We start from the raw sequence: 25,783 nt of genomic DNA, 5'->3' as shown, positions 1-25,783 counted from the left end.
TGTCAGAGCTGGTTCAGATGCAGGTCAGCACAAAAGACTCAGAGTTTGGCAGTGCAGTTGATTCTTTTTTTCAAGAAAATGGCATACAGCTCAGCAATACCTCCTGTCAGGACTGATGGTGTCCACCTTCTGCTTCCTCTAGGTCTCTGTTTCCCACACAGCCTCAAACTTTATCAGGCACCTGTAATCTCTGTTTCGCCCTATGCATCGCCCTACATGTCCTTGGAGTCAAGTGGGGAGGCGAGCTTGTCACAGGAGGAGGGCAGACTCCTGGGATCTCCTCCAGCCTGTTGCCCCTCTAGTCTTCTTCAGCCTCTGAGTCTGAGCTGCTCCCTGTCACAGGCTCTCCTTGCTCACTAAAGCCTGTTGCTTCTTGCACCCAACCATTCCTCCCTACATTCTCCCCCTGACCTCTCCTTGGTGTCCCACCACCAATGCTTGGGCTCTGAGCCTTTCTCTTTTGGGGGTTCCCTTGAGGGTTCCCCAGCTGTTACCTCCCACCACTCCTCGTCATCTAGTCAGCCCTCTTGGTAGCTCAGTGATGCAGTGTGGAGGTCCCATTCCCTCTCTACCTATCGTTTGTGTGTGTGCATGCACACACATACACACTTGTTTATCTCTTCCCGTCGAGTGTGTGTGCATACCTGCCTGCCTGCCTGCCTGTGTGTGTGTGTTGAATGTGTGTGTGTGTGTGCATGTGAGCGGAGTGTATTGGCCATACCTTCTGCTGACACGCAGATTATGGAGTGCTTGTCAACTCATTGTGGCCCTTGGGCCGAGGAAAGTTAACTAGACCTGATATAGTGTGTTATGAAGGAGACTTTGACCAAGGCTTCTCCACAGAATCTTATCAGACATGAAAAATTCTGTTCAGAGTGATAGTCCTGGTAATATGGGTGCTCAGATTATATCAAGCTTTGTAGGACAAAATCAGCACTGACTAATAATACCTTTGAAACATTTCATGATTTTTATCTCAGTCCAGCCTATCTGGATATTTCACCTCCAGGTGTTGTTGTTGTTATGGACCTGTCTCTTGTACCATACACATGAATGGCACTAAATGAATAGGTAAACAGTTTGTTACTTGCATAGTGCCCTCTGCTTGAAAAAGAATGAAGAGCAAGTCTGTACCCCGAGGGTCTTACTATCTAGATAACAGATATAGGGGAGACATCATAGCAAGGGGAAGTAAATGAAGGCAAGGGGTAGACAAGGGAATAATATATTGTTTTTTCAGCTATATGTATTTAGGCTTAGTTGCTGGAGGGCATGGGGACAAGGAAGTTGTTCCAAAGGCTTCATGAAAAGGGTTTGTTTTGAAGAAGGATTTGAAGTCAGCAAGAGATGTGACATCATGAAGCTGATATGGGAGGCAGACACTAAGTGCCTTTGAGGGTCCCTTCTGCAATCTCTGTTCAAGAGCGAATGTAGTTAATGCAAGAAAGAAAGTGGATGATAGTTCTTTTAAAATCACATGTTTCATAAACCTTCCATTGTATGTTTTACAACTGCTCGCATGATTCCCACTCCCCATTAAGCCCAATACTGTACTTTTTTATTTTTTGCAAGTGATGGAAAAGAGCAGTTGATGATAGAAATGCTGTCTCAGCAGCAAAGATAAATATTTATATTTTATATTCAAGGCTACACTGTCAGTATCAATGCAGGAATGTATTACCAATTTATTGAGGAATTGCTGAATTTTTTTAAAAAAATGCATATATGCTAAGCTATCTGTTGCTGGGAAAGTAGACCATATATTTTGTGTTGAATATGTTAATCAAGATACCCGATTTATCATCTTCAGTATGCTTCTAGCTATATGTTCAGTCATTCGCCAGAAAATCAATAGCTTTAAAATCAGGAGCATTTATCATCATGTTGCCATAAATGATTGTGAGATGATTATCAATGAATTCAGTCTCTGGAATAGAGGCTATAAAATATCCCCTTATTAATGAAATGTATGCAGGCATCTCATTTAGATGATTTATTCAAGGCCTCTCTTGCCTTTATTTTGCTTGCATGAGCTACAGTTATAAAGCAATTTCCCCTTCTTCCTCTCCCCTCACCTGGTTTTGCATGTATAGTTGATGGTGACAGATTCCATATACATCCTAGCTTTTGCACTGTCTGTCACTCACTGCTGAGAGTTCCATCTCCTATTAAATGTTATCTTAGCAGAGAGAACAAGTCTGTTTATCACCATCTTTTAAAGTATCCTGAATCCTGATGCCTAGTGCAAAATTGCTTTAAATTATTGCCCCCTGTGTTGAATTATTTTACTTGAGATGGTTGTGTGTTTGTTTATACTGTATAGCTATATGTATGGGGTGGACATTCTATAGCATGCACTGATAGGATTCTGGAATTTATTTATTTTTCTATGTTAGGTAAGAGATGTTCAGCAAAATTCCAAGGCTAGGCCATTTCATTGTAAAAGTACATTGCCTTTGAGGGCTTATTGCAGAGATCATAAAATATTGCTGAAATGAGGTTCCCATATGTTTTTTAAAAAAGTTACTTGTGCTCTCTTAAATGTGACTAGGGCAGCACACAAACGTGGGCGTGTTATTCTGCTATGCCCAGTGCTTTTTTCTGGGGGGACGCAGGGGTACACGTACCCCTAAACATTTCGTGAATCTAAGTTTGGCCTCATTGAGGGGAAGTATTTCAATATGAGTAGGACAATTAGAGTACTGTAGCCCTAAACATTTTTAAGAAAAAAAGCACTGGCCATGCGCAATACAAAACCTGAGGGTAGGGGAAATGAAAAATAGGTGTTTGACCCTTGGCTTTCAACACAATGAACTACAGTCCAGCGGACTGCATAGGCATTCCGGTTGCACAAATGGTAATGGAATAGCGTAATGGAACACTGCCCAGGTTATGGAAGAGCAGCTGCTTCAGAAGTCCATCTTGCATCAAGAATTGTTACATATTCTAGCCTACCAGAAGGTGGAATGGTTGTGCTACAATTTAGTAAGAACACAGACTGGCAAGGAGGTCTCTTGCCTAACAGGTTTTGCTGTTGTCTATTATTTTCTGGCAATTATATTTACATCTTAATAGGTGGAGCCAATACACACACGCCTCTATCTGTCTATCTATCATCTATCTATATCATCTATCATCTATCTATCTATCTATCTATCTATCTATCTATCTATTTTACAATCTAAATCTAAGAAAACTTATATTGAATGCTTGATAAATCTATTAATTTTTTTACAAGTCATTTGCTGTAAGTTGTAGAGCATGTGTTTTGCATGCAGAAGATCCCAGCTTCAACACTTAGTGTCTCCAGGTGTGCCTGGGATGACCTCTGTCTGAAACCCTGGGAGCTGCTGACAGTCAATGTAGGGAATATTCAGCTACACAGACCAATTCTACGATTTGGTATAAGGCAACATCCTATGTTTGTGTGTTCCTAACACACACACACACACACTGCTATTTTGACCCCTCACAATAGGGGCTATGGGCGAATCAAGATTTCCTTATAATAAAAAAGAACAATTTCATGCCAACATGCTAATGAATCCCTCTTGTTCATGCAGACTGCTCAAGGTGGTGGCCATCGAACGCTCCTCTATGGACATGCAATATTGCTGCGCCATTCATACAGTGGTATGGTATGTATGCTGATGTTAACGTCTTCTTTCAAGGCATCAAAATTAGAGGGCTGCAGTTGATGGTTGATGGGGAAAACTATATGTAATTGTCATAGAGATTATACTCTGTATGTGTGGTAGCAGGGAATTCTGTGGCTATTCCGTTCCAGTGCAGTCTTCTGTGTTGGATATTATGCCCCCTGCATTATGGAATACATTCCCAGAGGAGGTGAGGCAGATATCAACATTGTATGAATTTCAGCATGCTGTGAAGATATTTTCATTTCAACAAGCATCCTGTGAATGCTGGTTGGTTTTTTTATCACGTCACTTTTTGATAGTCAACTATTTTATGTATGATACAGATCCTGTATTTTATTTTGTTGTAGAGATCACGTAGAGATACGTGATTGTAGGCTATTGATAAATATTTTAAACAAGTCAGTAAAAACCTGCGCAAATGAAATCCTGAAGAATGGCATCCAAGAGATTATCACAGTTGTTACCAATTCACTTTCAATAATAGTTTCATTGTTGTAAACAATGTGGATATTTTTTAATGAAATAGTGGTATGCATTTTTTGTGTGTAAATAAAAATAACAAATACAAAGGATGAGATTCACCTGACAAACCCTATCGGTGGAAGCCATGCACAAGGTCTTCTACTTTTGCAATGGGATTGTTCCCTTGGAGTGCTTCCAAAATTAACCCTGGGGTGACGGAACGGGATGGGGGGATAATTTTATTTGGCAAGCTAATGTGCTTGTGCAGACGGAACATTTGTAATAGGACGGTATCGGATTTCACTGCTACCGTTTATTTCTTTTGAATCTGTTATACTTCATCTGTAGTCTGTACTCAACCTTAGAAATTTGGGGATGCATGGGTAACATCTCTGATATTTATATGCTGCTTTTCAGGCAGGCAAACATTAAAAATGTTAAAACAGTAAGCATCAATTAAGATGGTTGAAGAAAAACAGCAAGGCAAGCTGCAAGCTCCTCCCCTCAGTGCAAGGTGGTTCTTAGGTAGCCCTAGGAGGAAGAGAGAGAGAGGTCACCTCAGTTGGAACACTTTGAGCAAGATGATGGACCAACTCTATTCTTATTGCCAGCCTCTATCTTCCTTTTTTGTAATGTGTAATGTTGTTGCCTTATTTTATTTAACAAGTTGACACTGTGAAAGTAAGCATTTGCATTTTCCTTTAAACTGGAATTTACAAGGGTTTCCCTCAGAATGCAGCATGTTCCCTTCCTTCAGGAAAAAGCAGTGTCTTCTCACATTTGGGCTTCTTTCTTGCAGCATCTCTCTCCTACTTTCTCCTGCTTTCAGGCTTTGTGGTTTTGCTATGTCTCTCACATATAGCAGTTGTTATTCACACACAGCAGCCTTGAGTTCTGAGTCTATCTCTCTGTTTATGCTGGCACTCTGTAGGTAAAAATGTCCCCTTAGAATAGCCCTTGCTCCCTTCTGGCAAGCCCATATCTACAGCTGCTCCATCTCCCTCACAGTATTATATAGCAAAGTAATTATATGTCTAAATTGAATAAAGAGCATAAAACTAGTTTTTCTTTTCCTTCTTTCTTAGTACCTGTGTTGTCTCTCCACCTCAAGAACATCAATGGACAAACTGGCATTTGATGTAGGCTTGCAAGAAGATACCACAGGTAAATAAATGCTTTGCAAAAAACTGCACATTCTTTTATATGGCAGCAAGTTGAAATAGGTTTAAATTTTCAATAGAAACTTACAGTATTATACAACTAACAGCATTTGTTTGTATGTTCCAATAGACTTTAGAATATTCTATGTTCCCCTTTTTTTTACCTCACAAATGCCTAGTTCCTTTCCTGTTAAAAATATATGTGAACATACAAACACTGTAAGTTATTTATTATTTGGAATCCCTAGTGAATCTTTCAACTGAGACTGGTTTTGACTTTCTTCTGTTCAGATAGTGTTCTGCTTGCAATTTTAAAGCTAATTCATTCAATATTTTATAGGGCAGTGGAGACCATCTCTCCAAGGTGAATTTAGTTGCATGTTTCTTATTATCAGCTTTGTGAGAATGCATATTTTAAAGACTATATCCATTCTACAGAAAAGGAGAGTGTGTGCCTATCACAGTTTGATTTTAACAGCGACATTTCTAGAACTATTCATTTAACACTCTTATTTAACACTCACAGTGTGGCAGTTGCTATTTTTTGCTTTGCAGACTCTTCTTTTGTTGACAAGAGATGTGGAAGCATTTGATTATATGCAGATATCACACTTCTGCAATCTTTAAATGGTGTGGACTACCACCAAGTGTAGAATAGAAGTCCCATCCTAACCATTTCATAGAGCCGGCTCCATATTCCATATTCTCAAAAATACAATTTTAAAAGGAGGTCAGAGACAAAAATTAATTGTTAATGTAACAGCTGAAAATTAACTGTGGAGGAGCAATGGAGTCTTTAATATGAACTTTTCTCAGGGTATGGTCTAAAGGTGCAGTAGACCAACACCTTGCTGAAGCTGAGCAGGTCTGCATCTGGTCAGTGCCTAAATTGATCATTACCTGGGAACCACATTTATACTGCCTTGGATTCCATGATGGAAAAAGGCAGGATACAAATGTACTTAAATAAGTAAAACTGTCAGCAGGCTAGTCATTTATTTTTGGGGAGCTGAAATATACTCAGAGTCGCAAAGTGATTTCATGCTCTTTATTCAGCTCATAGTGGTGAGGAGGAATGAATGAAAGTCCCCTCAAGGTATCTGCTTTATATACATTATTTACACAATGGGCTGCACATGATTGGCTAATTCCGGAATTCTACTGTAAGCCAATCAGGTTGTGGATTCACTTCTATCTGGAGCATGATTGGGTAGTTCCTGCCAACCAATCATACTGCTGCATTGTTCTAGGACCAATCAGACTGCTGCATTCTGAATCCTATTGTTCTAGGGCCAATCAGACTGCTGCAGTTTGGATCCTATTCAACTCAGTACATAACACCCCTCCCCTCTAAGTTCCAGTCCTGCCCGGGAGGTCGCATTCATAGTCCTCGAGGTACGCCGGCGGCCTATGTGTGCGTTGCGGCCTGGGGTGTTCCCTGGTCCGGGGTTCAGGTTCTGGCTCGTGTTCCAAGGATGCTGGCTGTGATGGGGCTGTTTGGTCTGGCGCAACCGGCTCACTCAGTCGTGGTTCTGGTTCCGGTGTCCTTTCGGCCTCGCGGGTCCTCTCTGTATTTACTGATTCTGCCTCTCCTGCTGGCCCCTCGTGCTCTATGGGCCTCACTGCCCCTCTGTTCCCTTGGGACTCCTCTGCCCTTTCCTCCTCCTGGTTTTCTCCTGGGAATCGTCGCCGTATCTGGTCGCAGTGGCGGCGCCAGCATTGCCCCCCATCCGTTAGCACCTCATACGACACGGGGCCAGTGACCCTGGTGACTGTGGCGGGTACCCATGCTGGGCCTGCCCCAAAATTCTTTGCGTACACTGGGTCCTGAGCCTCGAAGGTCCGGGGGTTCTTGCCTTCCCCCACCACTGCCTCATCCTGAGCTCTATCGGGGTGAAGGCGGTCCAATCTGATTGCAAGGCGCCGACCCATTAGTAGTTCAGCGGGGCTCCGGCCAGTCGTTGAGCTGGGGGTGCTGTGCTGTGCTAGAAGGAATGTGGCAAGGCGGTACTCCCAATCCCCTTGTGTCATACGGCGAAGGGTGTCCTTGGTGGTCCGCACCATGCGTTCTGCTTGGCCATTGGTGGCAGGGTGGAATGGCGCCGAACGGATGTGGCGGATGGCGTTCTGCGTTGTGAAGGTTTGGAATTCTCCTGACGTAAATGCAGTCCCGTTGTCTGAGACGAGAGTGTCAGGGAGCCCGTGGGTTGCAAACAGCCTGCGTAGTACCCGGATGGCTGCGGACGTAGAAGTGGACGGTACCAGTGCGACTTCCAGCCATTTGGTGTAGGAGTCCACCACTATGAAGAATGTTTTCCCCTGAAAGGGGCCAGCGAAGTCCACATGCAGGCGTGACCATGGTGCTCGGGCGGACTCCCAGGACTGGACTGGGGCCCTTGGGGGATCTGGGCGGGATTCTTGGCAGGCCTGGCAGTGTTTGACCCAGGCCTCTATCTCTCCGTCGATCCCTGGCCACCACACATAACTCCTGGCAAGGGCCTTCATTCTTACTACCCCTGGGTGTGTCTCGTGTAGGGCTGTGAGGACCCTTTTGCGGAGGGGCTGGGGAACAACGACCCTGCTTCCCCATAACAGGCACCCCTTGTGGGCCGACAGTTCATGTTTGCGGGTTGTGTAGCCGGCGAATTCTGGCCCGGGGCTGCTGCTGGGCCATCCCCTCCACACCCAGTCCAGGACCCGGGAGATGACCCTATCTTTCTTGGAATGGTGTGCAACTTCTTGTGCCTGAATGGGGCGGTCAGGAAGCAGCTCCAGGCTCATAACCTCTTGTGCAGGTGCTGGGTCGGGGCCTGTTTCCGGTAGTGGTAGCCTGCTGAGGGCGTCCGCATGGCCCATCGCCTTCCCTGGACGGTGAATCAGTGCATACTGGTAGCTGGCAAGGAAAATTGACCACCTGAGGACGCGAGGAGACAGCACTTGGGGGGTCTGCTTTTCAGGGGCAAACAAGCCAAGCAACGGCTTGTGGTCAGTCACCACGGTGAAGGGCCGCCCGTACAAGAAATCATGGAATTTTTTTACTCCCTTCACGATTGCCAGACCCTCCTTGTCGATTTGCGAGTAGTTCCGCTCGGTTGCGTTGAGTGTCTGGGAAAAGTATGCCACTGGTACCTCTCTTCCATCCGGGAGTTGGTGTCCCAGGACAGCGCCAATTCCATAGGGCGAGGCGTCGCATGCTAGCACCACCGGCAGCCTCTCGTCGAAGTGTGCCAAGACCGAGTTTGAGACAAGCAAGTCCTTGACTGCCTGGAATGCGGCCTCCTGGCGCTGGCCCCACACCCAAGGGGCCCGCTTGTCCAGGAGTCTGTGTAGGGGCTCCGCTACCGCCGCCTTGTGGGGAAGGAAGGAATGGTAAAAGTTCAATAGTCCCAAGAAGGCCTGAAGTTCAGTCTTGTTCTTGGGCGCTGGGGCATCACAAATGGCCCGTACCTTGTCCCCAGTCGGGTGGACCCCTTCTGCGTCCACCATAAATCCCAGAAAGTCCACCTGAGGCACTCCTAGTAGACATTTTTCCCGCTTCACCTTGAGACCCGCCGTCTGGAAACGGTGCAGAACGGTGCGGAGGCGGTCCTCAAACTCCTCTGGTGTGGGCCCGGCAATCAACACATCATCGAAGAAGGGGGTGACGCCAGGAATCCCTTTAAGTAGAGAGTCCATTAGATTCTGGAATATGCCTGGTGCCACGCTGATACCGAATTGCAGCCGCTTTACCCTGAATGCTCCTCTGTGCGTCACAATCGTCTGTGCCTCTGCTGTGGCCTCATCTACTGGCAGCTGTTGATATGCTTGGGCCAAGTCCAGCTTGCCAAAAATTTTCGACCCAGCCAGGGTGGCAAGAACATGGCTGACCACTGGCACTGGGTATGCATGGGCCGTAAGGGCCTTGTTTATGGTACATTTGTAGTCTGCGCAGATGCGGACCGAACCATTAGGCTTGACGGGTGTGACAATTGGGGTTTCCCAGGGGGCATTAGGCACCGGCTCCAGCACTCCTTGCTCCACAAGCCGGTCCAATTCCTCGTCTATACGGGGTTTCAGGGCGAACGGGACCCGGCGGGCCTTGAGCCTGACCGGTCGTACTGCGGGGTCAAGCTGTAGAGCAATTGGGGGGCCCGTATACTGTCCCAATTTCCCATCAAAAACCCCCGGAAATTCCTTGCATATGGCGTCCACGTCCACTTGTAAGCTAGTGTGGTTCACCCCGGTGACGGCTAGCCCCAGTGGTCCAAACCATGCCAATCCCAGTAAGCTAATGTAGGGGCCCTTGACCACCAGCAATTCCAGTTGCCGCGTCCGCCCTCGGTATTGCACCCTGAAGGTCCCCACCCCCATTGTGGGGACCTTACGTTTCTGGAAGTCCCGGAGGGTGAATGGGGCCGGCCTGAGTTTGGGACCCCCAGTAGGACACAGTTTCCTTAAGGTCCTTGCCGAGATTATGGATAGAGTTGAACCCGTGTCAAGCTCCATGCGGCATGGGGCCCCCTCTATCTGTACGTCAACATAAATTTTCTCTACGTTGGGGTGGGGCAACTGGTATACCTGGAAGTCCGTGAGCTCAGTCGAGTTGCCTTGGTGCGTTGGGCCCCGGGACCTGGGGCTCTTGGATTGGTCATCTGATGCCTGGCGTCGGGTGGGCCGAGCCCAACACACCCGGGCGATGTGTCCCGATTTTCTGCACTGCCTGCACTCTGCGTTGCGGAAACGGCAGGTCCTCCTCTCGTGACTTTCTCCACAGCTTGCGCAGTTCCCTCCTTCTCGTCGAGGCAGCTGTGGTATGTGGGCTGCTTGAGTGCGCTGCTGTACTCGGTGCACCTCCTCCCTGTTGGATCCTGAGTCGTCGGTGAGGTCTTCATGGTGGACCCTCGGTTGGGATGGCTGGCTCGGCCGTGCCTCTTGCGTCGACCTCTTGGCAGCTTCCATTGCCAGGGCCTCCTCCAGAGCGACCTGGAACGTTAGGTCCTTCTTAGCGTAGAGGCGTCGTTGCAGCTTCTCATCCCTCAGGCCACCGACGAGGCGGTCACGAAGCATGTTCTCCAGCTCTGAGAAGTTGCAGAACCGGGCGGCTTGGCGGAGAGAGGTCACAAACCCAGTTATGGTTTCCCCAGGGGCTTGCCGCTTTGCGTAGAAGGCATTTCGACGAGCCACCACTGAGGGCTGCGGCGAAAAGTGCCCCTTCAGCTGTTCCATTATTGTTTTGTATGGAACAGTAGCGACGTCTTCAGGCGCAAGGAGAGCCCGGGCGATTTCAAACGTCTCCTCTCCGCAGACGCTGAAGAATATTGCCCTCTTCTTGGCGTCTTCTTCATCGGTGACCCCTTTGGCTTCTAGGAGGAAGGTGAAACGGGAGGCGTATGCTTCCCAGTCTCCAGATGCTGGGTTGAACGGCGAAAAGCTGCTGTTGGTTGCCATTCTGAGTTCCTTGTGTCCCGGAGCTGAAGCCTGGATACACGGTGCGAGGCAGCGATGCGGCAGGTGGCGGTGCTGCGGTGCTGTGTGTGGCAGTCAGCTCAGCGGGATCCCACCTTCGTCGCCAGTGAAATATACTCAGAGTCGCAAAGTGATTTCATGCTCTTTATTCAGCTCATAGTGGTGAGGAGGAATGAATGAAAGTCCCCTCAAGGTATCTGCTTTATATACATTATTTACACAATGGGCTGCACATGATTGGCTAATTCCGGAATTCTACTGTAAGCCAATCAGGTTGTGGATTCACTTCTATCTGGAGCATGATTGGGTAGTTCCTGCCAACCAATCATACTGCTGCATTGTTCTAGGACCAATCAGACTGCTGCATTCTGAATCCTATTGTTCTAGGGCCAATCAGACTGCTGCAGTTTGGATCCTATTCAACTCAGTACATAACAGGAGCTATTGAAGTAAAATAATATTTATTAGTACAAAATTGCGATCCCTTGTTCATTCTTCAGCAAAGTATGTCCAAATCATGACAAGTCACTTCATCCCAAAACCACAATTAGATGCAAAAATAGAAACAATGTATATCAAGGTGCTTTTTACATTCTTCTGCCCATCTTTTCCATTAATCGCTGGTAATGTAGGTGAGGCATGCTGGTGGACAATACACCCTGCTTCCAAACAGCGTTCTGAAGGAGAGAAAGTACGTGTTGGGGATGATCTCATCCTAGTTAGTGTCTCATCAGAAAGGTACTTGGTAAGTGAAGTATGTTTTGAGTATAATAATTGCATGGTACTTAACAAAGCTTAGTGAGATAGACTCACTAATTAGTCTCATGGTCTAATTTTTAGACCATGTTTCTGATGTGGCATTGGATCTGAAAGTCAGTACATACATGTTTAATGTTTTATTGTGTTTTTGTATATGCTGGAAGCCACCCAGTGGCTGGGGCAACCCAGCCAGATGGGAGGAGTACAAATAATCAAAATTATTATTATGACGTATTAGTCATTGACCTGGTTCATATGGCATGAAAACGTGTGGGCTCTTAGCGAGGAGCTCACTATCGTGCCATATACAGAAACAGTTCTGGTCACAGATACTGTGGAGATGAAAAAGGTCCATAAAAGTCCAACAAAATGATCAAGGAGATGAAAAACTCCCTTATAGAGAAAGGTTACAAACGTGTGGTGCAGAGCAAGTAGAAGTTCTTCACCCTCTCTCATAACACTAGAACTCGTGAACATCCAATGAAGCTGAATGTTGAAAGATTCAAGACAGACAAAAGAAAGTACTTCTTCATAAACCACATAGTTAAACTATGGAATTCACTTTAACAGTGTATAGTGGTTACCACCAATTTGGGTGGTTTAAAAAGAGGATTAGGCAAATTCATGAAGATTCAGGTTATCAACGGCTGCTGGTCATCATTGCTGTGTTCTGCCTTCAATGTTTGAGGTGGTATATGTTTAAAATACCCATTGCTGGGAATGGCAGGTGCGGAGAACACTGCTGCACTCATGTCCTGCTTGTCAGTTTCCCATGGGCATGTGGTTGGTCACTGTGTCAACAGGATGCTGCACTAGGTGGCCCTTTGGCCAGATCCAATGGGGCTCTTGTCTTCTTGGTAAAGAACACAAAGGCAGATGAAAATAATGCACTTACTTATTACCATTAGGTCAGATGCTAAAACAGCATGGTTTATTTATAACATGTATTCTCCAGCCTTGTCTCTGCGCACCAATCAGAGCATGAGTTTATTTTACATAGGGTGTGGGGGTGTAACAGGAACATATGGGACGGGAAGTAAATTCTTCTCACAATGCATTCAGAATGTCTCATCAGTATTTGTACTGAATTCTGATTTTACTACAAAATACTAGCTGCTTAAAGCTGTTGCCTGTTTTAGTAGTACAGTGGTGCCCCGCAAGACGAACGCCTCGCAAGACGGAAAACCCACTAGACGAAAGGGTTTTCCGTTTTGGAGGCGCTTCGCAAAACAAATTTCCCTATGGGCTTGCTTTGCAAGATGAAAATGTCTTGCGAGTTCCTGCGGGGTTTTTTCCCTCCCCCCCTTTTTCTAAGCCTTAAGCCGCTTATCAGCTGATCCGCTGATAAGCCGCTTTTCAGTTGATCTGCTAAAAGCCGCTAAACCGCTAATAGCGCTAATCCGCTAAGCTGTCAATGGGCTTGCTTCGCAAGACGAAAAAACCGCTATACGAACGGCCTCACGGAACGGATTAATTTCGTCTTGCGAGGCACCACTGTAATGAAGGTTGCAAAGGCATAGTCCTGGCTTATAACTGCACATATACATACATACATACATACATACATACATACATACCCACATACTCACCCACCATATTTGTCTTATTGTAATTTGTTTTAAACTGTTTTTACCATTGTATTTAAATTGTTAAATTGTTGTAACCTGACCTGGGACTTTAGAGTAGGCAATTGATGATGATGATGATGACGACGATAATAATAATAATAATAATAATAATAATAATAATAATAATATAAAGAAATAAAGAAATAAAATATAGGACACCCTGGTAAATTGAAAGATAATTCTGGCTATACAGAAAAACACTAGGGGTTCCAAGTGGTGTCTGTTTATATTCCTGGGGGCCTCATTAGTTATGATGGGCAAGACTGGATTGATATTCAACAACTTGGTGCACCATACTATGACAGCTTTTCTAGGGAAGAACCCTGACTTCTTTCCGACATGGCATGGAAATGGAAGTGACATCAGTAAGACAGAGGACAGGGAGCTGGCACGTTGAATGCTGATCAAGACCTCTGAACTGGAAAATAAACACATTGCTGATTCCTCATTGCCCTAAAGATATAAGTGGCACAGTTAGTTTGTGTGTCAGTCCTGCACACCACTAAGTGTACCGAGTTAGCATCAACAGAGGATGGTTGAGAAATAATATTAATCTGAATCTGGTGCTTCCTATCAGTTCCCTAGGGCAAAGCATGTCTTTTAGCAGAAATTTTGATTCACGTAACCCCGGCTTCAAAGAAAAATGCCGTTAGAAAGCTATTACTTGCAGCATGAATTCAGTGATTACTCAGTATTTTCTGATTCACTGACAGTTGCATCAAGCCAGAGAGCTGAAGAAAATTAGGTTTGAGCTTGAATGCAGGTGACTTGCTGCTGCAGAGACATTTGAGTGACTTTTGGCTTCATAGGTTGTTGTTTCAATTTAGAAACTCCAGTGTGGATGCAGAGAGGGTTTGTGCTGTTTATACACAGCTCCTTGTGAGCAGGATTGTCCAGTTCTTATCAATATGTAAGGAAACTTCCCTGTGCAGAGCATTGTCTAGTAGTGTAGAGAACTGTATAGCACTGTTGATGTGTGCATGGTTAATTGGAAGCCCAATGATTTTTTCATGAATTTCAATTTGTTATTAATTTCACAGTCTGCTTTTTTCTTTCTGCATATGAATAGTGAGATAAAATTCACAGTAATAGAAATAATAAAGCAATATCAAGAGTTGCAAGCTGGAGGGTCAACATCTTTGTAAGTGGCTTGGATGAAGGAATTGAGGGGACGCTCATAAAATTTGCAGATGACACCAAACTGAGAGGGGTAGCCATGCCGCAGAATACAGAATCAGAATTCAATATGACCTTAACAGATTGGAGAACTGGACCCAAACTAACAAAATAAATTTCAATAGGAACAAATGTAAGGTTCTCCCCGAGGCAGGAAGAACCAGATGCACAAATATAAGATGGAGGACACCTGGCTTGCCAGTAATACATGTGAAAGTGATCTAGTGGCCTTAGTAGACCACAAAATACTGGGGGTGGGGGCCAGGTAAGCCCCGCCCTGGATAATTGATCACATGACATGGTGTATGCACACCATTTTAACAGCAATTCTCATCAACTGCGGGGGCCTGCCCACTCAAGTATTTTATTGGGGGAGGGCAAAGGGACTTTGGCCCCTAGGGTTTGGCTTTTAAGTCTGAGTGCCACAATTTAAGAAGGATATTGAGAAGCTGCAACATGTGCAGAGGGTGGTGACCAAGATGGGAGGGAGAAGAGAGGAAGGGGAAGTCTTGTTGCATACGTTGAAATCTACTCGCATGATATTTGATAAACACAGGTTCTTGTATATTCTTGTAGTATAGTTTAATAATTAGCTCTCTCTTTCTCCTATGTTTGCAGCATTTGTCTTATGGTAATGGCAGCTTGCGAGTTGACGCAGCCTTCCAGCAAACACTGTGGAGTGTAGCCCCCATCAGTTCAGGAAGTGAAGCAGCTCAAGGTAATATTGATAACATAATAATGCTAATGCTAGTTGTACTATCAGTTAGCTGTTTCAATAATAATGGCCTGCAGATAATTGCTGTATTGAACAAGTATTTCAGGACCTTTATATTATTTTATTTAGGGATTGGAGGAAAGTGAGACAGATGGTACTGCCGCATGTCATAAAATCAGTCCTACTCAAGGACACTTGATTTTATAATGTGCAAAATGAATAAATAATGAGAGGGAATGCGCTGGATGATAGGCAGGTGGTCGTGTTGGCTTTTGATTTTTCTGGCATTCACTTAGCCACCCACTCCCAACTCGTTCGTCATCTTGCTTAGGGTCTGCTTTTTTACATGTCACAAAAATCAGTACTGGGGGAGTGCACATTAGTGCTGACTTACAATATATCTGATTTCACTGGTGTGTAAAAATACCTTGGGGAAACCATGGATTCCTGGTTTGCCAGATAGCTTTTACTATGATTATATTTAATGAAGTCTGCACTGAATCATAATTATGCTGTTAAAAGCTCTTATTTCTGTTTTGTGCGTGATCTGGTAGTAGCTTTTATTGAAAGCAAATAATCTTTATAGATTTTATCATACATTTAAATTTCAATAATGTAATGTAAACACAATAGTGTTTCAGATTATTCTCTCCAAGAGTATGCAAGGCTGAAACCTTGATTAGTGCCATTAAAAGATGGTGACTTTTCCCAGTAGCCTTGTTAAAAAGCAGGAAATCTGACTTTTGACACATAGACCAATGAGTGCTATCTTTTAACAGATCACTTACTGCACTTACTATTCTAGACATGACTTCAGATAGTGCCTGCAAAACCTTGCATGTGCACAGGGCACCCACAGGCTTAGTAAGTAGTGAATCCATTACTTCTATTCTTACTAGAGCCCTTTTAACACCAAATAAAACTAAAAGAACTAAAACTAAAAAAACTAGGAGACGGGTGCGGATTTAAAACCAGTACTATCGGGATTCTTTGAAATTGAATGGAAGTAGATATTTGCAGATTTTGAGCTTGGATTAATCCTAAAACACATAATGCTTGCCTCCTCCCCCCCCCCAATTATAGGTTACCTAATAGGAGGTGATGTACTGCGGTTGTTACATGGTCACATGGATGAATGTTTGACTGTCCCTTCAGGAGAGCATGGAGAAGAGCAAAGAAGGTAAATTTTATGATGGGAGGGGGAAGAGATGGTCTTGACAGGATACTGTGGACTGGGCCACTTGGTGTAACCCTAGGGTGTTCTGAGAAGGAACCGGCAAGAGAACTGCTGCACTTATGACTCCCTAAGCCCTGTAACTCTAAGAAAGGGGCTATGTCACAGGCCCCATGAGGTGGGGAGACTCTTATTAGCAACCAAGTGCATTGAGACCAGACTGATCACTTGTCTATAGCTGATGTCACTGGGTAAAATGCCAGCATGAAAAAAGTAAAGTAGAAGGAACTGTTATTGCTCTGCTATGCTCTGGGAATTTGGGACTGTATTGCCTGGGGAAGTAAGTGTGAGATTGACCAAAGTCTAATAAAGCTAGGCTTTTGCCAAGCTTGTCTTCATTTGGGGCTCACGTTTGAGCATATTCCCCTCATGGAATCCGTGGATCATGGAGCATTATTCATTGTGCCACTTCCCGAGGACAGTCCCACAGACCAAGCAAAGAAATTCATAGGCTGTAATACTAACAGTGCAATCCTATATACTTGTCCTCAGAAGTAAGTCCCATTGAGTTCAGTAGGGCTTAATTCCAGGTAAGTATAGGACTGCAGCTTTAGCCATTTTTTTTAAAGCTGTACAGGTTGCTCAAAGCTGTCTTGGTTACTCAAAAGCCTTCATTATACTTCCTTGCTATATTTAGTTAAAACTGTTTGAGGACTTAAATCTGTTCAAGGATTTATGGTTAAAGCACATGGTAAATCACCTGCTTTGCATATTGGGTTCAATTCCCAGTATTTCCAGTTGAGAAGGACCTTAACTAGAAGAGCTGGGATCTTGGAAGAGACTTTGCCCAAGATCTTGGAAGCCATTGCCAAAGTGCCAAAATACAGGAACTTCTTATGACCCCATTCCCAAATCTAAATGTAACATCCTTTTAGACCATAAGCATGAATGGAAATCTTAGTTGTTTTGAGCGGTTGTTCTATAACCGTGAGCGTCAACAACAATGTAGATTAAGAAGATATATGGTGAATTTTGCAAATACTTTCTTGAAAATTGAGCCTGATCCTACATGGGCTTCACAGTAAGGGGACCCATTAAAGTGAATAAAGCTTGCTTTAGCCAAAGGCTTGTGGAATTGGTATTTTTGATACTTTCATTTATTGAGAATAGAAGTGTCATTTTAATTTTTTTTGTCATTTTTCTGTTGCCCATTGTACCTGGGGCTTGCCTAAGGGGTTACTAATGCAGAGAGAAAGAGAGAGACCAGAGAGAATACTCTAGCAGCTCCTCTGTCACTTTATATGGAATCTAGAGGGAGAATAATGATTATGTGTCACTGTGTTTGGAGCTGGAGCAGAGTCATTATGGGGGGGGGGAGAAAATATTTGTTGCAAGAACATAGAGATATTTTTTCTCTCACTTTCCACATCCTACTCTAATGATATTAATTAAACTCATTTATTTATTAATGAAACTTTTAGACCAAACTTCATTACAAAGAATCAAAGAATGGTTACCAGCATATTATAAAGCACACTGGAAAATCACCACCACCACCATCACCATCCATTGGTTATAAGACCATCACCAGTATCCTAAAACCTATGATAGCCTAAACTTCAATCATCAAATGCTCAGGAGAACAAATAGGATTCCAGAAACAGGTGTCTATTATTCACCTTCAGGTGGAAAGAATTCCACAGTTGGGGAACTATTGCAGAGAAAACCCAATCCTGTATTGTGGTCCTGAATGCAACAGCTGAAAATGAGACATTAAAAAGGATCTCTTCTGATCCCCATTTTTGGATTTGATGATATAGGGAGAGAAGCTAAAACAAATACCTCAGTCCCAGGCCATGCAGGGCTTTATTAATCAGTTGTATCACCTTGAATTTGATCCATATATGTGCCCAGTTCAGACTCCACTAAATAGGTATGATAGGCAGACATCAGACAGACGTTGGGCTTTGCTCTAGTAGCTGCATTCTGCATCACCTTCAGTTTCAAGGGAAGTTCAGCGTATAGCACATTGCAGTAATCTAAACAGAAGATTACCAGAGCATGCTTTATTGTAGCCACTCCCCGCCCCCAAGAAACAGGCATAGCTGGCATGCCAGCTGAATTTGGAAATAGACACTACTCACCACTGAAACTAGCTAAACCTCAAGAAACAGTGCTGAGTATCCCTAGACCAGGCTTCCCCAACCTCGACCCTCCAGATGTTTTGAGACTACAATTCCCATTATCCCTGACCACTGGTCCTGCTAGCTAGGGGTCATGGGAGTTGTAGGCCAAAAACATCTGGAGGGCTGAGGTTGAGGAAGCCTGCCCTAGACTATGAACCTAGTCCTTCAGAGTGAGTGTGGCTTCATGCAGAACAGACCATTCACCCAAATCTGTGACATAGGAACTGCCCACCAGCAGTGCCTCTGTCTTGTCAAGATTCTGTTTCCATGTATTGGTCCTCTTTCAACCCATTACTATCCACAGGTCCTAGTTCTTTGCCAAAACATCTTCATCTGGTTCAGATGGTGTGGCGAAATAGAGCCGAGTACAGTATCATTTGTAGATTTATTTACTGATAATATCATAAAACACCAGGGCATTGCGCAACAGTAAAACAAAAATCACCCTTAAAAGCAATACATTGCACTACCCCTACCTGTTTCCCAGAACCAGGTAATCAACCAGAGTGAGCAAAACCTGGGCAAACAGCCAGATTGAAATTGGCCATGATAGGTCTGCTAAAGATTACAATGAAATGTGTTATAATTGGGACTTGTGTTGGTTAGTATGACACTGATTAAAGAGTGTTGGAAACACCAATGATGCAGGTTGATGTACCTGCCTCAGGGAACAAAAAAATGCAAGAGGTGGTGTCCTGCCCTTCCCACCACTTCCATTACTGCTGGAACATGCCCTCTCTCATTTTGGAAACGCTCTGCCTCTCCTCTGAGTTAAGCTAGAAGGGGTATTCCTGTGTGTGTCATTCTCACTTGTCTTTCCCCAGGGCAGAGAAGACAAGCAGCAATGCTTTGAGGAATGTTCCAGCTTTCAGCAAGGGAGACATTCTATTGGTGGCAGAAGCTGTGGTGGGCTGTGGCAGGGGGAGCAGGAGATGGCATGTTCCTCTTTACCTCAAGGGGAGAAAAAGGACAGGCCAGGTCAGCATTTCTGAGCCAGCAAGGTTAAATGACGATAAATTGGAATTTGCTGGACTGAATGTTCATGTTCCAGCTTGTTTAAGCTGCTATCTCATGTTATCTGTTCCCTATATTTAAAATGGAAGCGATAGTTAAGTGCTTTTCTGAGTTGCTGAATATAAATAGAAGTGCTATATAAATTGGTGGTATAAAAAAAATCCATAGAGAGGGAATGTAATTAGTACTCTTCTCATCAAGAAAAGTGAAAATAGATTTCAGGGAATAAAAAAAAAAGCCCCATTTCCACATGCTTATTTAACTGTACACAAGTTTAATGGATCCCACTTCAGAGCTGACAAGAAATACCAGGATGGCATGAGAATGGTTTGGGCAATTTAAAATATGTGAACCCTAAATTATTTGAGGCTCAGTTATAGAATGATACCTAATAGTGATTGCTCCTTTAGTTATTGTTCTACAAATTATTTTATGCTGTCTCTATTCAAGGAAGTTTCTTTGCTGTCCGTTATTACTCTTGGTTGGTTTTAATTATAGCTGTATATTTTAATAATTTTGCTGTAAGTCACCCAGGGAATGTTTAATGATGGACAGCTGTATGCATTTAATAAATAATAACACACAAAATGGAAATGCAGCTCAATTGCAAAGCTCTATTACAATCATATCTCTGATGAGTATAGTAGGATGATCAGCTCCCTATTTGAGCAGTTAATGTATCTTCTGTTACTCCTACCTGTTTTTCTATCAGGGAGCAAAAATACGGTACATTTTAATTAATTTAGTTCCCGGGCTGCATTTGGTCAGAATTCTTGTTTTAGTCTTCTATAAACACAAGCTACACTTAAACCTTTCCCCTGACAGGACTCAAGGCAGATAAGAGCAGCTAAAATTTAGGAAAAAACCCAATCATTAAGAAACAATTAAACAATGATAGAATTAAAACCACCTGTCTACAGACATCCTTCCCCCACCCCTATTAAAACTGGACAAATAATTACAATAAAAACAGCGCAGCATCAGCCCTTTCATTAAAAGCAGTTTGAACAAGAAAGTATTCACTTGCTGGTGGAAGGAAAGCAAGGAGAATCATAGAATCATAGAGTTGGAAGAGACCACAAGGGCCATCGAGTCCAACCCCCTGCCAACCAGGAAACACCATCAGAGCACTATAGAATCATAGACCCAGTCTAGCTTCTCAAGGGAGGGAATTGCAAAGTAGCCATGTTTAATCCTCCCATCAAGTGATGTTTAATGGAGGAGAGGGGAGGCACTTCAAAGAGTCGTTTGGCAAACCCCTCTCTTAAGTGCTTCTCCTCTCTTAAAAGGGACTGGTGGTTGGGGTAAGCTGTGAGGGGAGGAATGGGTGAGGTATAAAGGGAAGGTTGCTGGTTTTAGGTCAGATTCAAAGTTCGAACTGAGGGGTTGGCTAGGTGTGGGAGAAGGGAAGTTGGCAAAAGAGTTGTTGGCTAAGCTGGGTTGTCAAGTGAAGCATGTGGGGTGGCAGCCCTAGTTAACAGTGCTCATATGTTAGCTTTTCTTGAATTTAAAATTGTGCTAAAAGTTTTGACACTGACAGAAGGATTGCTTAGCTATTTTTTTTTTTTAAATGAAGAGGACAGACCCAAACCATGAGATTAAATCAAACCTAAATTGACAATAAATCCACCCCATTTTAAAAACATGCTGCTATGAGGGATAGGCAAACAATAAAGGCAGGTTTATAGGGTTCAGGAAAGCACAAGATACAACAACAATATTTCGTCAACCTGGAGTGCAAAGGTTTATCAGACTAAAATGAATCAATTTTTCTTCCAGCATACTGCATTTGCTTAATGACAGAGGGGCCTTTTTCTGCCTTTCTTTCTTTCTTTCTTTCTTTCTTTCTTTCTTTCTTTTCTGCCTTTCTCATTTATTAGATACAGGTCACCCATGTCAAAATTAATTGAAATACACTTGATTTCATAACAGTCATAATGCGTTTAGGCAACATATTTGTCTATGTTGTCAGACAAAGATGGCTTGCTTGAGAATATTTCTAAGGTACATTTGCTTCGATCAGAATTCATTTTGTCCCTCATTTCTGATGCCTAATTGTTATGTATTGCTATGCATATGTGTTTTCCTTTTTTTGACAGTTACAGGTTTCTGTTTCTTTAAGAAATGCAGACTATGGAATTTTGCACTTGTGCCTGCTTAGATCTAAATACACCTTGCTGAGAAGAAAAGCAAATGGCATCCTACAGTGATAAATTAATAAAGTGTATAGATTGTTTGGTACATAATTTCAATGTTACAGGCTTTGAAATAACCTGGGTGGACAGGGGAAGTCATTGGCTGGGGAAGAAACAGCACGGTGGTTCTATCCAGACTAGCTGCTTAAAAGCATGGATTCTTTAATGAGAGGCATGATATTTTTTATAGGGAAAAATTGAAGAAGGCTGTACAGTGGCATAAACCAAAATGTGTGTGAGCTTTAGCCCATCTTCTGAACAACAGAGTGCATGAAAAACTGCTGCTCTGCACGCACCCTGCCTTTCTGATTTTGAAAGCGCTAAGTAACTTCTGCGGGAGGCGGTGGAGGACAGAAGTGCCTGGCGTGCTCTGGTCCATGGGGTCACGAAGAGTCGGACACGACTAAACAACTAAACAACAACAACAACAAACAACTTCTCAGTTCAGTTTGGGGACTGAGCTACATTCGTAAAGATAAAGCGCTTTATACAGTGGTGCCCCGCAAGATGAACGCCTCGCAAGACGGAAAACCCGCTAGACGAAAGGGTTTTCCGTTTTGGAGGCGCTTTGCAAAACGAATTTCCCTATGGGCTTGCTTCGCAAGACAAAAATGTCTTGCGAGTTCCTGCGGGTTTTTTTTCCTCCCCCCCTTTTTCTAAGCCGCTAAGCCGCTTATCAGCTGATCCGCTAACCCGATAAGCTGCTAAAAGCCACTAATAGCGCTAATCCGCTAATCCGTCAATGGGCTTGCTTCGCAAGACGAAAAAACCGCTAGACGAAGAGACTCGCGGAACGGATTAATTTCGTCTTGCGAGGCACCACTGTAAATGTTTTAACTTATGCCAACTAGTTTTCTTATATGAAGTTTATAACACGTTTAACTGAATTGCTTTTTTGATGTGTCTAGATGCAGCCTGGGTTTCTATTTGTGGGGCACTATAGTATATAGTGAAACCAGTAATTGTGAAGTAATGGGACAGGATCTGATATTCTATCAGATGAGAAACTTTAAATAGCTTGATTTACAATTCAAGCATACCTCTGGCACTATGTTGTTACTCTCTGCAAAGTTCCTAAATGGGAATAGTAAGCTGAGAAATAGAAACATATGGCACAGTAGGTCGATACCATTTGTGACAGCAGTAGCTATTTCATTTAAGACTGCAATAGTGAACCCAGTTGTATCCTCACCAGTTCAATGAATTCAGTAGGACAGACATATACACGTGAGAGGAACTGTGTCTTGTCTTAGATTCATTTTATTCAGGCCTTTTTCTTCTGTACTGATAAATAAAAACTTATGTATCTTTTTAAATTATCTGCATTGGAGCCTGTGCAGTTCTCTGACAAGCTTTTCCCTCATGGTTATTAATTAGTGCTAGGGGAATATAAAGTAATAATTCAATGTAACTAATTTGTTGTTTTAATTAAATGGAATAGATTCAGTGATCTGGGCTCCTTGTTTAGGTTTAGCCATGGGCAGGCCTTTGCAATTTCCTAATTTACATCACACAAATATTATATATTTTTTTTAACCACAACAGAATAAATTGGTAGAAATTTGATTGGTTCTGCTGGGCTCCTGCATACCTGTCCCAGTAGTGTAACTTCGTATGTTCAGTAGAAAAGCAAGGAATACTCGTAGGAAGCTTTAAGATCAAGGGAACTGTTGAGTTGTCTATAGGATTGTAGTGAATTCTCAGCAAATTACCAATTTCCATACCCTAGTTCAGAGGTGGTTAGCCCAAGAGGTTTTTTTGTGGTCTACTAATACCCCTCATTTGTCATTTGAAGAAAAAAAAATATTGATGGCTCCTATAGGTCTCCTCCTGTGGTGCCATGATGCCTAAAGGGGTTTTGTTTTGTTTTGTTTTGTTTTTTACAGCTGTCAACCCCCCTGTTTATCCTTTAAAATAATAATTTTAAAAATCTGACTACTCTCATTAGCACCTGTCATGATGCCTAAAGGTTCTTGTGACCCCTCATTACCCACAAATTTGTCCTTGAATTTCATTTGCCACTCCAGCTTTTACACTCCAGCCATTTCCACATTTACTTATGATCCCTTGGAGGGTTGACCATGGCTCAAAGTGGTACGCAGCCCCCAAAAGCTTGGTCACCTCCTTAGTTGGTTTTTGTAACAAGACAGTTAACAGTACAGGCAAGAAGAAGGGGTTGCTTTTTGTTTTCATTGGAGATTATAGAAACAGGAATATACCGGTATTTATTGGAGCTGACCTTTCATCTGAACTGCGCAGGCTTTTCAATTACTGTCCAAACAAGAAAATAAGCATTAATTGAAACCTCCTGCACAACCATGGCAACATAGGTTTAGCTGACACTGGTTCCTGCCAAATATGGCCTTGGTAAAGTGTCCCTATAGTGCACCCTTCAGAGATATTCATGGGCTCAACATGTTTGATGGTTCCTCATAGCAGCTTCCTCACTCGAGCTTTCTCCCTTTCCCTCATATTTATTCCACCTGTCAGGTTTGTCTTGGGATGCTCTTAGTTCACTTACTTCTCAACTGTACACTGTTTCTTACACATCTTCCCCTTCCCTGGGTTGTAGGGGAACTTGCAAGGGAAATTACTTTAGTCTCTTATTTTCCTGGAAGGAAAGAGTGCTAGAATATGAACAAAACCTGTCTAATATATAGTAATATGTTGTACAATAGCCATATTTGTGCACTTTTTCATTATAAGAGGGAATATCTATGAAGAAAGGAAATGACTGAAATATTCATTTGATTAAACAGATCTCAGAGAAATAAACTGGACACTAGTTTGATGTGATCATGCCAGCCCTACCTAACTAGTAAAGATAGCTTACCAAAATATATAATATATCTTGGAATGCAAATCTTTCAGTAGGATATCAGCTGGAAAGAAAGCCACAAGAGACTGGAAATGGACAGCAGATTTTAAGAGAGCTGAAAGTCTGAGTGGTAATGCTTTGCTTGGTGTTTATCTTTCTATTGCCTCTGGTGAAAGCAGGATGGATGTGGGCACACTAGGATCAGCAGTTTCTCTTTGAAGAAACTAAATCAGCTCTCTCTAAAACACTATCAGCTATTTTCAGCCTAAAGGTCTGGGAAACTCAGAAAATTCCTCTTGTGTTGCAGAACAGTCCATTATGAGGGTGGAGCCGTGTCGATTCATGCTCGTTCTCTTTGGCGATTGGAGACTTTGAGGGTTGCGTAAGTAAAGAACCTCTGGCACAATGCAATTCCATTATGGCAACAAATGTCCCCACTCTTTAAAATGCAAGCTTTCTCTTGAGAATTTTTTTGTGTTTATGCTGAAAGACTGTGATGGCAATTTGGAAATGTACTTATTTACCCAAGTTCATAATCTACAATTTTGCACTGTGAAAGTTTCACATGGAATTGATTTCCAATATGGGTTTGTGACGCTATTACAGTTGTCAGATAGGTGTCAGTTTCAGGCTTTTCAAAATGCTGATTTGGGACAAGTTCCACAAAAATTGATAATATTAATCAGTAAATGCCAGCAGCTGTGGGGAAAAGTTGTACTATAAAGCTGCAACTGTTTATGTTCATGTCTTCTGATAGTAGCAGAGCCATGCTAATGGAACAACATTTTTCTTCTTTTGCTGTTTGGGAATTAAAGCTGACCTTGAGAATTCTAGTGCAGTGAATGAGAAATAGGTTCCTTTACATTTTCCTTGTGCATTTTTTTAAAAGTGCATTACCTTCTTACCTAGGATTGCATAGGAGCTGTTAGGTAGGTGGTTTAACAAATGACAGCCTACAGTCCGGGCTAACAATACCCTTGACAGCACCTCCAGCCATTGGAATATACTTGACAGAGGAATACTTACCTAAATTTCAATTTAACTGTGATATTGAGTCATCTCCCTTTATAGATAAAATATATGAGAATATAAGATAATATGAGAAACATACAAGAAATGCCTTACAACTGTCAACAGTATCCAACTGCTCAGTTCTCATGCTGGTTTTGAAATCAGCATTGGCGTGTCTTCTTCACACATCTTCTTCACACACACTCACACCCCTTTTACTATCGGTGCATGTTATAGGCCAAATTGATCTCTTATGTGAGGATTGTGTATTTATTGTGACTAGGAGCCTCATTGACTTAAACGGAACTCGGTGTTCTGCAGCCCCCTATTGGTAGCACAAAAGAAATGTGCTGAACTAAGGAGAAACCTTGCTATTTGCCT

At 43.1% G+C, this 25,783-nt stretch overlaps 2 protein-coding genes across 16 annotated transcripts in view; one reads left to right on the top strand and one right to left on the bottom strand.

Annotated features, from left to right (window-relative positions):
- Nucleotides 1-25,783, top strand: part of RYR2 (ryanodine receptor 2) — a 246,863-nt gene that overhangs the window by 62,979 nt on the left and 158,101 nt on the right. For 10 of the 15 annotated variants that reach the window (XM_079969396.1, XM_079969392.1, XM_079969401.1 and 7 more), the window contains 6 exons: nucleotides 3,564-3,638; nucleotides 5,207-5,285; nucleotides 11,359-11,471; nucleotides 14,908-15,007; nucleotides 16,088-16,184; nucleotides 24,699-24,773. In XM_079969396.1, the coding sequence (XP_079825522.1) occupies nucleotides 3,564-3,638; nucleotides 5,207-5,285; nucleotides 11,359-11,471; nucleotides 14,908-15,007; nucleotides 16,088-16,184; nucleotides 24,699-24,773 (539 nt within the window). Of the gene's footprint in view, nucleotides 1-3,563; nucleotides 3,639-5,206; nucleotides 5,286-5,621; nucleotides 5,646-11,358; nucleotides 11,472-14,907; nucleotides 15,008-16,087; nucleotides 16,185-24,698; nucleotides 24,774-25,783 lie in introns of all 15 variants that reach the window. The other 5 variants (XM_079969397.1, XM_079969404.1, XM_079969400.1 and 2 more) reach the window with 1 other exon arrangement.
- On the bottom strand, nucleotides 8,727-10,708 carry LOC307213406 (uncharacterized protein; the record flags this gene model as incomplete). The annotated part of the gene is made up of 2 exons (XM_079971274.1): nucleotides 8,727-8,937; nucleotides 9,839-10,708. The coding sequence occupies 2 exons, from the start codon at nucleotides 10,706-10,708 to the stop codon at nucleotides 8,899-8,901; spliced, it is 909 nt and encodes a 302-aa protein (XP_079827400.1). The 3' UTR covers nucleotides 8,727-8,898.

This window comes from Podarcis cretensis, assembly GCF_951804945.1.
Source record: "Podarcis cretensis genome assembly, chromosome: 3".
Taxonomy (NCBI): domain Eukaryota; kingdom Metazoa; phylum Chordata; class Lepidosauria; order Squamata; family Lacertidae; genus Podarcis; species Podarcis cretensis.
This window is presented reverse-complemented; position numbering and strand designations above follow the sequence as displayed.